We start from the raw sequence: 12115 nt of genomic DNA on the forward strand, positions 1-12115 counted from the left end.
GGTGTTTTTTACCTCTGGCATTCAGTGTAACTGAAGTCAGGAGTAACTTGTTGTACCTCTTCTTTCATTTTCCTTCTGTTCCTTCCTTTCTTAGTGCCTAAGCTGACTGGAACTTTTAGCACTTAAGTGTCAGTATGTGTTACCAAACATCAGAATTTAATTAAGGAGCCCAGTCTTGTTATTACACGCTCTGACACATGGGACTGTTTTTGCCCAGACAGTGGAGAAGCAATTCGTGTTTCTCTTTACTTATTTGAGGAGGCATTAATACTTCTCTCAGTGGAGTAATGATTATAACTAATGTTGGGGATTCTCAGATGTTAATCATTTGGTATTAGTAGAAACAAAAGAACAAAAATTGCCATGTCAGATGTGACAGTAAAAGGGGATTTGAATTCAGTAATAGTCAAAGGATACGTTGGAGTTAGAAAAACTCATGAGCCCTTCCAAGTATTCTCATTCCCCATCAGCGTTAAGCAATTACCTGGGACCAGTTATCTGAAAAATCTTTAGTGCTTGAGAAACTGACGAGAAAAGTAATTAAATCCCTATACTAATATGCTGCTAGACATGTTAATTAATAACCTTTCTTAACAGTGCTGTCAGCTGTAACTCTCTGCAGTGACCTCTACTGAGATCACTATTCTCTAAAGCTTATGTAGGTCTTCACTTAAACCTGTGTTGGTCTTAATCAGTGGTTATGTAGCATTTTGTTGGAACATCTTGGAGGTTCAATGTTGGCAGCAATTTGAACAACAGATTTTATTTTGTTTACTTGGTATAAACAACTTGGACAGGCTCCTCCTGAACAGCTTACTGCTTCAGAAGATTTGGCATGGATGTATAGATGTTATTCTTGGAAGCTTGTGTTAGGTGTTCATTTGGTCAAAGCAACAGCCAATATATTGAATTTTTTCCTATAGTTTTCATAAGCTCCTAGGAGCGTATTGCACCGAATTTCATAATTGGTCCAACAGATTGGTTCTGTGCCCCTCAGTTTGTGCCAGCACTAGTAAGCAAATAACCTGCAAAGCTGTTTTTTCTTTACTGGAGGCAGGGCTAGCTGATACCAGAGGCCAATTCTTGCTCGTATTGACACCAACAAGACTTCACTGACCTTTGTGAAAATCAGTTTGTATGTATGCATACTGAAAGATTCAGGAAGATCTTTTAAATATTTAAATTACCAGTACACATTGAGATACATCAATTAGGCTCCTACTAATCATAGAATAGTTAGTGTGAAGGGACCTTAAAAGATCATCCAGTCCCAACTCCCCTGCCATGGGCAGGGCCATCCCAGTAGATCAGGCTGCCTGAGGCCCCATCCAACCTGGCCTTGAACACCTCCAGGGATGGGGCAGCCACAGCTTCTGTGGGCATCCTGTGCCAGTGCCTCACTGCTCTCATAGTGAAGAAATTCTTCCTAACGTCCAGTCTAAATCTGCCCCTCTCCAGTTTATACTCTCCAGTTTATACTGGAGATACCATAATGACAAGATGGCAGGAATTTACATAACTGGATAGGTCACAGTTCAAATTCCTTTGGAGAAAATGAAGTGCTGAAACAGAAGTCTGTCTGTCACTTGAGTTTACTGTTATTCCCAGGATAAGCTGTTGGTCATGCTTGACAGCTCGAAGGAAATTAGGAGTTTCATAGAACTGCAGAAACAGTCTTAGATAGGTTTTGCAGCATTAATTAAATTAAACTGTAGTCTTCCAGATGTGAGTAGCTTATTTGTGGAATAAGTAGCTTATCTGGGGGAAAAAATGAGAATTCTTATTCTGATTGAAGAGTCTGGAGAGAAATTTCTTTGTGCAAGTGACAAGATAACTAAACTAGAGGGTGGTTGTATTCTTCTGATTTAAATATAAATTGTGTTTATCTGCTTGGACGATGTCTTTCTGAATATGGTCTTGATGGCTTACTTTTGCTGGCAATTTTCAATAGCAGAGACTCCATTCTCCATAATTGGAGAATGTGGAAACTATACGCCAGTCCACTCAGAGGCAGGCTGTTTTCAGCCAGAGAAGTACAAGAAATAAAACTCCATTAAGAAGAGTTTTGCTCTGCGAAAGCAAGACTGATCTTCCTGACCTCTTGTGTGTTTATTGGAGGAGGAATCATAGAATAGAACTACAGAATGTTCTGAGTTGGAAGGGACCCACAGGGATCATCGAGTCCAACTCCTATCCCTGCATAGGACGCCTCGCTATTCACACCATGTGTCTGAGGGCATTGTACAAATGCTTCTTGAATATTGTCAGGCTTGGCTTCGTGACTGCTTCCCTGAAGAGCCTGTCCCAGTGCTCCATCACCCTCTGAGTGAAGAAGCTTTTCCTAATATCCAACCTAAATGGAGTTCAAGGCAGTGGGATGCAAATCTCTAATAAAGACTTCGTGTCTTGAGCATAAAAATTCTGATAGAAAGATTTACAACATGAATGCTGTATAAATGCTCCAGAGAGCCTGGAGACACTGTGGGTTTACAGAATAGTAGCTTTTGAGCACTGAGCAAGTTGAGACTCAGAAGGCATGGTGTTCATTACAGGATGGTACAGCAGGATGTAAGACCTGGCTCAGAACCACTTTTAGAGGCAGGGTGTGGGCACTCCAGAACTAATATATCTAACTCGTTCTGTAGCGCTTATCTCAATGCTGTCCGTTGCTTAAAAAAACCAAGAAGCCTTTTTTCTGTCCTGTTCCGCTCTTGCACAGAGTGGATTTAACTTGTCTTTAACTGAGGATGTTGCATGAACTTTGAAATAGGTCAGCTTTGCAGTCCTTTAATCTTGTGGAAAAATATTGCCTTCTATCTGTCTGCCTCCTCCTGTTCCAGGGTTATATCAACAAAGCATGGACTATGTTCTCCCAGGCTGAGAGCACCACCTGCCTCTTTGCTACACCTCAGCCCTTTCCCTGTACAAAATCCTCCTGCTGCTTCCTTTTGGCAGTATCAGTATGTTCTTCCCCCAAAATTGCGTTTCTGTCTTTATTTGTAACTGAGATGGAGCAGTCATGTTTCAAAGAACTAATCATTCATTTGGTGTTTGCTATTCTATCAGCCAGAATGCAAATCTCTTGAAAAGCCATCTGAGATAGGTTCCATCTCTTTCATCAGAGTTTGTGAACTGCAAAGTTCTTAAGCTTCTATCTAAACCAAACTGTTAATTGTGTTATGGAAAGAATATAACACAGCTAAACTGCACAGCACTACTGAAAAGCAGTCCTTGTTCCCAGACGTCCAATGTAATTTTAACATTAATATGTCATGCTGTATGCTGGTAAGTAATATGGCAAACAAGTTTAGCATTCAGATTAAAAAAAAGAGGCTAGGAGCCAGAGCTCCAGTATCTGGTGTGAATTTACCACGTGATGAAGCGTTGGATAACTTCTCTGTGCCGTTCCCAACAGCAGTTGACTTTTGTGTGTTACTGAGCAGACTGAGGTAGTGCTGATAAACCTCTGCTGGAGAAGAAGAAATGAGCAGTCTGAGTTTCAGGAGTAATTCCTTTTTCCTGAGCAGCTAAGATTCTTCTCTGATTCTGCTAACCTGGTGTGTAATGCATTTTTTTTAGCCTTGACGGTGTGGCTTATCTGAATTAGATTGAAGTGTTGTATCTACTGAAACACAGACTTGTTCATTACTTACTTTTTTTTTTCTTTTTACCTGTTTGTTTTCTTAGCCTTCCAATATATTTTTCACAATGGATGACGTAGTAAAAGTTGGGGATTTTGGACTGGTAACTGCTATGGACCAAGATGAAGAGGAGGAATCGGTACTTACCCCAATGCCAGCTTATGCCAGGCACACAGGACAAGTAGGAACCAAACTCTACATGAGCCCAGAACAGGTTTGTGCTCTCTGTTCTAAAGCTGTACCTGGTAGAGCTTGGAAGACACTTGAATTTCCTAGGATCTTGAAGATCAGTCATTCCTTCTAGTAAATTGTTGCAATCAAGTTCCTTAAATTCTTTCTCATCAGAGTAGAGTTTTAAGCTAAATTGAATTCCAAAGTTAATATTTATATATATATATATATTTATTACAGCAAAGAGGTAGCTAATGATTCATACTTAGATGCATTTATTTATCTTGCTTTTAATCTAGTAGGAAAATAATTGTACAATATTCAAGTTAATTGAGCAAGGACATGCTATTGTGCATGAGATTTAAGTAAGTTGAAACACTTTACAGTTGGTTTTGCGAAGAGGGACTGATGATCAGGACCTTGCTCAGCCGTGGTCATTTGATGACATTTCTCAGTGTGCCTGTGCTGTAGTTTTCAGCTCTGCTCAGAGCCAATCTCTTCTGTATGTAGGAAAGGATGTTGTTTACATTGCACGTAGTTACATACAGTGAGTCGCTCGATTGACCTAACCCTAATTTTGAATTTTCAGATCTGTGGGAACACGTACTCACACAAAGTGGATATTTTTTCTTTGGGACTGATTCTGTTTGAGCTGCTTTACCCTTTCAGCACACAGATGGAGAGAGTCAGGGTATGTACGGTATCGGATTATCATCAGTTTGATCATTTGCTTAACATAGGTGTTCACTTGGTGAAACTCTTGCAAGAGGTTCTTCTCAGTTTTGAAAAAGCCTTGCAATTAGAAGCACAACTTCTTTATCAGCCTTGTACAGACCCTCTGAATCACTGGAAATAAATTGCTGTGTTCCTAATGTGTGCAGTTGAATTGAGGCCTTAATTTCTTTACAAAGCTCCTCTGTTGTCAAGCCAAGTAAGAGAAACTATTGAAGTAGGATATCCAAGAACTCAAGCAACAAATATAGCTTGTGACTTTAAGCCTAGCAGCTTGTTTTTCACTCAAGAATTGGAACCGTGCTGTGCATTTTTACCATTTTTCTTTCGTTTGCATCTGCAGTGCTTTTTCATCCAAAGCACTTAGTGAAAAATTGCCATTCCTTTTCCCGTAGTAAGTCTTAGCTGTGAGTCTCACTCAACTTCAACCCCAATCCTCTCAGGAATTGATGATTTTCCTTGCATCAGTTGTGAATTTGGGAGGTTTGATGGTTTATAATAACTTCCTTCCTGTTCAAATGCATGTAAGATCCATCTTGCTTAGGAACAAGTCTACAGAGAACAAGAGCTACAGCAAGAAAAGCTTCTTCTCTTGTATATGGTGACCTATACAGAACAGAAAGAGTCATTATAGTCTTTATATGTGCTTGGGTGTTTTTATTCTCATGTGAAGTTGGATTGATCTTGCAGAAATTAAGAAGTGACTTCAACCACACCATGAATGCACCTGACAGAATGATTCAACTATGCTGGCACTGCATTCTTTTGCTTAAAATTCTCTGGGTTTCCATGGTACAAAAGAGCGTGATCAAGAGGAGGAATTGCTATGCTTAACTTGAACCTCTTGCACTGCAACCAATTTCAGTTTCCCTAAATAAAATCAGTGTTACCAAGTCAGATACTCAATAAGGAGCTGCCCTGGATTTTCAAGATCTCCTGCAGCAGTGACCACGAGTTTGCCCATGCAGTTTCTCTCCTGAGTATAGAAGCAAAACAAGTTATAGGAGGGAATCCTAGTTGCATCTAACCCTGGTTTACTTTGTAAGAGGGTAAAAGGGTGCCTGAACTTGCTAGGATTTTCACTGCCATTCCACTCTTTTTGATAAAATATAAAAGAAACCCCCACCCCTTAATTTTCAAGTTCTGGAGTTTGGCTACTTTAGTAGTTGTTTTCAAGCTGTTACACTGAAGTTTTTGTTGGCATCAACCAGGCATTAGCACAGCTTGCCGAAGCAAAACATGTTCTGCCTGGCCAGGTAGTCCAGCATATTCTAGGAATCGGTGACAAGGGGCTGGAAAAATCCCTGAGGGAGAAGCATGAGACCTGCCTCTGTCTCCAGCTGTCAGCAGTTAGTTGTGGCAGTGCAATTTATTTCCACGTGAGATGTTTCAAAACAGATCACTAAATGCAGACTGTATTAATAGAGAAGGAGAACAATTTTTTGAAGCATTTTATTATTATAAAATTCAGTTCTCTTGAATGGTAGTTTGACTGTTGCCCATCGCTATTAACTGGTCATTTCATACTTTCAGTGGAGTATTAGTGAATTGAATTTTGTTTTAACCTTAGAATTCTCCTATTTTATGTTTGAAGTTTTGCAAAAGACATTAGTTCCTGGAAGAAATTAAGTGCTAAATATTGCCCTCCTGCAGTAAAAGCATCCTGAAGTGGGTCATGGCTCACTGGAAATTACAAAAATTAAGGTGGCTTGCTACAAATAACTGTGGGGCTGGACATGGAAAATGCTGTCACTAGATGGAGCCTATGGGCTTGTTATGGAAGAAAGAAGGAGACCAGAAGCCAAATATGCAATGTGAACTGCTTTCAAAACTGCTGATTAACTTGTTCATTAGTCCATAACCGTTAAAGACAAGTTCTTACGTTGTTGAGACGGAGCCAGTCATTACAGCCAAGATCAGTAGGTGATTTGGGTATTATGGGTGGTGCTTAGATACGTTGATTTTGTTGAGCCAAAGTGAGAAGTTATAAGTTTGTGTATCTGGCTCATTCAAAACTGCAGAGATTGGAATTCTTGCAGAGTAATTCCTAATGCAGGATGTATATCTAGGGAAGCAGCAACTTGCCCATTTAAGTGTGTTGTGATTTTTTTTAGCCATTAAAGCAAGATTTTAAAACATATCTTTTTTCCATCAGACTGATTTTTTTTTTTTTGTGTAACATTTGCATGTATTTTTTTTAAGAATAGTAGAGTAATAGTATTGAAGAATGCTATTATGGAAAGTTATTTTTTCTCTTCATCTTTTTGCAGACCTTAAGCGATGTTAGAAATTTGAAGTTTCCACCATTGTTCACTCAGAAATATGCACAAGAGGTAAGTGTATCTGATGCTATTAATTGTACCTTTCTCTTTAATAATTGTAGCTATTTTCTTTGCTTTCCAGTTGCTTTGCAGGTAAAAATGAAAATAAAAACCAACAACCAGCAAAACTGAATGTGTTAAGACACATTTCTCTACCCGTGTACTTTTTACAACATTTCAAAGCTTTAATGTTACAGTAACGTAGACGGTGATGTTTTTGTCACACAGTTTCTATCCAGCAACTATACAATATTACCTAGCTTCCCTTTGTCACTTTATCTTTCGTTTCACATGTGTCCTACTTGGTTTCTTGCAACAAATCCATAATCACAAAGAAAAAGTGCAGAGTGCTAGGCAGGTAAAGGGGAAACAGTAGGGAGCACCATGGCTGTGTGGGATCTCGCTCCAGGAACTGAATCTCTCAGGTGTGAAGCCATATGAGCAACTTGTGCGATGTTCTTATTAGTCAGATCTTCAAAGTGATATGGTTGTAGGTAAGAGGAAGTGATGTACAAAACCTCTCCAATAAAAAGGTGAGATGCTTTCAGGTTTTCATGGTAGCTTCAGAGCAGCAGCTAAATGAGATGAAGCTTTCTCTTTACAGCTGCAGACTGCAGCGGGGGTAATGCGGTGTGCTGTGTTCAGTAGGAGCAAGACACTGTAATTCTGATGAAATTTGAGAGGAGTATTCAAACTACTTGTGTATTTAGAGGAAAAGCTCTAATTCACTGTGAAAAATTACTGCGTGGCTTAAGACGTGGTAACTTAAATGCGAAGCTAAGAATTACTTAAAATATATTTCATATGTTTTTAAATTCTTTTGATTGCAAATTAATGTAAAGGGTTTGTAACCCCATTGAATCTTGGGTGAGATTTGATTTGCCAAATTGATTGTAGTCTTGAACAGTGAAAACAGTTTAACGGATGCACAGTGATACATTTTTCAAACATTTAATGCATTTCTAACTCCTGTGCCAAACCACTAATGACTCAGAAAGCAACTAGGGACGTTTTCCACTTGTTCATACAGCCGCAATTGAAGTTATAACATTAAATAATAAAGAATTTATGAATTGGTTCCTATAGCACATGTCATGTTTTGTTTCAGTACACCATGGTCAAGGACATGCTCTCTCCAAGTCCCACTGAAAGACCAGAGGCTGCAGCAATCATAGAAAATCCTGTATTTGAAGACTTGGAACTCCCACCAAAACCAGTGCTTAGGCAGAGGTCACGGACAATGAGTTTATCAGGAAATAAGCATTCAAGACAACCAAGCAAATAATTATCCTCAGGATCACTTCTTCCACTCGGCAGGTTTTTACAGGGATTGTTCAGCAGAAGGATCCTATGATGCAGAATGTCTATCTTGGAAATAGTTTACTTAAACTTTTTTTTTGCCATCTTTAATGTATAAGGTGTGTTGGACAGATTCTTGTTTACTTTTACAGCAAATGAAAGCCAGTAACCACTTTTCACATTCCATTTTTCTTACCTTGACTCTCCTAGGCGGATGAGTCCAGCTACTGTGCTTACCAATGTTGTGCTCCATTATCGTTTTTTTTGGGTTGTTTGGGGTTTTTTGAAGCTTGTAAATGTCAGCTTGCTGGGTAAGTGAGAGATCTGTAACATGTAAATAGAATTAAAGTACTGTATTTTTATAGAGCAAATTACAGTCTCTAAGCCTAGTGAGTATCTATCTGAATCACTTGCTCTTTGGTGAAATGAAGATGATTTTGAAATGAACTATGACTCCATTTTTGTCCCTGGTGGGTAAACTGGGAATCTGCACTATTTTTAAAGCAAAAAATTACCACAGTTGTATATACCGTCACTCTCCATAGCCAGTCATTAGAGGAAACCATTTCATACTTCTGCACTATAGTAGGTCTTAGGGAATGCATTTTATACAGATAAACCTGTAGAGAAGGAAAAGGAGCTTTTTGCCATTAAAAAAGGGCGTTTTATAGGCAGTGGTTGGAAGAGCCATAGTAAAAATTATGTACTAAAATGTTGTGATTCTGAAAATTTAAGCCTAATTAAGTCATACGTGTCGTATGTAATCTTGTAGATTTGTACTTTTTAAAAGATCGACCGGTAGGCATTTGTGTAATCTGCTAATTTAACTGCCTAATGCCATGCTTTTATTTCTCATTGTAAATATGTTAATTTTTATTTATAAAATACAGAATCAATCCATTTGGGTTGGTGGTGTACAGAATGCACTTTCTGTAATTGCTGAGTGCGTTAATTATTGTGACTTCTTTCAAGTCTAAATGATTTAATAAACTTTTTTTATTTATAAAAAAACAATATTAGTTGCTTCTCTTCAAAGTCTGCCTCGGTGGATGCTGATGGGAGCCTTGTGCAGGTGGAACAGGAGGATGGGCGCTGCGTTTTGCTTCGCTTTCCTGCCTCGTACTTGCCACCATACATGTGGTGATGCAAAGCTGCATATGCTGCTTGGAAGCGAGATAATGGCTGAAGAAAGAGGGGAACTGAGCTCTTAAACTGAGTGGAGGCAATCTCTGAACTGTTAACAGAGAGGGAAGTCTGGAAGAGATATTTCTAACATTGATTTCTTAAGCTCATTTCCACTCTAAATCCATATTCCTGTTCTACAGGCTTAAATTTTTGAAGTTGTAGGCTCTGAAAGCAGTTTCTTAAAAAGGCGATCGATTCAAATCCTTCTGGGTATTGCTGTACTGTGGTGGGACACTACGACTGGCAATTGAACCAGCTGACACTCTGCAGCCTTATGGTAGAGCAAGAGCGGGTTACGAAGGTTGTCTTTCTTGTGTCCTTGGATAACTGTTTGTCCAGTTGAAGCCAGAATGCTGCAGTGAGTAGTTGGTCAGAAACAGAACTTCATTGTGTTAAGCTGGGTTAAAACAAGATACAAAACAAGTGTGTCCTCTTCCCTTGGATTTCCCTGTTCATGTCAGCTATAAATGCATAGTTCAGTGACCGCGTTTGAGGCTTCTCTGGCTTCCCTGCCAGTCGGTGATTACAGCTGGAGCACAGGAAATGCAGGATAAAGAATCTTTATCTTGCTTTCTGTCTGTGCTGGATATAAGTAGCCGCCTGGTCCAAGGGCCCTGCGGCATTTCAGTACTAAAAATGGTCTACACGTTCACACTATGTGTGTCTACAAATTCTGGGATGTTGCACTTCTCAAAGGTATGTCCAAATCCTACCCTGTGTGGTGCATGCTCAGCCACAAAAGCACCTGGTGCCACTTAGCCTGGAACTACCTGTGCCAGTGTCCTTTTCCTTTGCTTCCCACTGGATGCTGCAGTGTGTCATCCTTGTCTTTGCTCCTTCTTTGGCTTCAGGCTTTGACTAAGAAAACCTTTTCCATAATGAGAGTATTTCTGTGAACTCAGGTCTTGGCTGCAAGCACTCATTTCCCTGCCTCCGGCAGCTCCACTTGCTCTGCCCTACCACTGGGGGAAAAGGGTGCTTCCCTGTGCTATGAAATAGCTCCTGGGCTTCAACACCACGATCCGACCGGCTCTTCAGCACCAGGCTACCCCGACGGATGCACCCCTCATGTTGTTCTTTTTTTAAGTCGGGTTTGAATTATACTGCACTTCCCTGTTATGCCCCTGTCCTTCTGCTGGATGATATACAAACGAATGGTCAACCGTGACTAAAAGCCTGAAGGTCTTTGATCTAAGGTGCCTTTGGTCTATGCTCACATCCTGAAAGGGACACCAGCAAAGGAGGGCTTTTCTCACGTCTGTACAGAGGACAGCAGGAGCTTTCCACCTGCGCTGTGAGATCCCAGTCTTTACACAACAGTTCTGGTGGCAAAAACATCTGGTGGCTCACAGACAATTTTATCTTAACTTCTTTCAGTTATCTAGAAAACAACTTTCTGACTGTCTCAGGTCTTCTAGTGGCCATGGAAATTGGTGCGTACCTTCCTGCTGGCTTTTTTTTTGCAGAGGGACACCTGAATATGGAGGCTAAAACAGCTGCCAGCTTACAGCCCTGCAACAGGGGAGCTCTGGTCTTGAGCTCTGTGGTCCTGGCCTGCTCTTGCCTGTCCCTCAGCTTCATTCCTCTCATAGTTCTTGGTGCTGAAACACAATTCCTTGTTCTATTTTATCAAAGCAAACTGAGTGGCAGAAGCAAGAATCTTGCCCCCATCCACCTTTATGGCCACTGGAACTAGATGCTTCCCCCCAGAACAAGGGCAGGGTTGTGTAGTTATTCTCCTTTCTGCTTCCATGGTGTTGTTGGACTTGTAGCAGCTGGGAGGCCTGATCCACTCCCTGAAGAGTCATTTGACAGAAGTACCAGTGTTGCAACGCCAAGTCAGCGCTGTTTCTTCTACCAGGCTCCTAAGAGAGAACTTCTGACCCCCGTACCAATGTCTTCAGCAGCTGAGCTGCTCCAGGCAGTAGCTGCTTGCTTTTTGCTACACCTCTGAAGAGAGTCCTCTGCTGCCTTTGAGCTGAAAGAGCTAAAGGACTTGAGACTTTTACTAACTCCCTCTTTTTTTTTATTTTTTTATTTACTAACAAATAGACATTCTTCACCCATCTGAGTGCCTCCATCCAGCAGTTTTAGCATTAAACGTTAACTTGGATATCTTTCTTCTGTTTGCTCTCCTTCCAGGCTACAGAAGCCTTGGCTATCTCAAGTAGGTGATTGAGCACTCAGAAAAAGCTATTTTAGAAACCACCTTCAAAGTGTTTCATGTCCACAAAAGATCAGTCTAAGAGCAGACTCTGAGTGTGGTGACTCCCCCATGTAAACCAGCATGAGGCCCCACCAGAACCATGATGGGGGAAGGGATGGCTGTTGTCGGAGCGGTCACTAGTCCTGCCATGACCCTGCTACAGAAAAGCTGTGGTCCTGAAGACTCAGCTCCTGCTTTTACTCCTCTAGAATGCTGCGGAGATGTTCAGGAGCAGTCCTGCCTTTTCATAGTAATCCTTCGATGAGGTATTCATGGCCCTCCTGTGGTGAGCCACTGCTTTTTGATGCTGTTTGAAGTCCAGACAAGCAGTTGGGAGTGATAAAAATAATAATTTGTCTTCAGCATCGTATTTTTATGGCTGTATGGCCCAGCAATACTCTTTAGCTACACTCACAGCATCAAGGTATAGACGTCACAGTGCAAAACACGCCAGTAAGTAATTCCTGTTCACATTTCTTCTTTGGCTGGTTCTGATCACCCTTCGGACACTGTGGGCACTTGGTGCTTTTGGTGTTAGAGCATGTCTTGCTCACCTGGAA

General features: G+C 40.7%; 1 protein-coding gene across 1 annotated transcript in view; it reads left to right on the plus strand.

Moving 5' to 3' along the window:
* EIF2AK3 (eukaryotic translation initiation factor 2 alpha kinase 3) overlaps nt 1-11770 on the plus strand; it is a 48592-nt gene extending 36822 nt beyond the window's left edge. The window contains exons 14-17 of the mRNA XM_054065525.1: nt 3688-3855; nt 4402-4503; nt 6815-6877; nt 7974-11770. Of these exons, the coding sequence (XP_053921500.1) occupies nt 3688-3855; nt 4402-4503; nt 6815-6877; nt 7974-8150 (510 nt within the window). The 3' untranslated portion in view covers nt 8151-11770. The remainder of the gene's footprint in view (nt 1-3687; nt 3856-4401; nt 4504-6814; nt 6878-7973) is intronic.
* Nucleotides 11771-12115: the final 345 nt, after the last annotated feature.

Source organism: Cuculus canorus, chromosome 4, assembly GCF_017976375.1.
Source record: "Cuculus canorus isolate bCucCan1 chromosome 4, bCucCan1.pri, whole genome shotgun sequence".
Taxonomy (NCBI): Eukaryota; Metazoa; Chordata; class Aves; order Cuculiformes; family Cuculidae; genus Cuculus; species Cuculus canorus.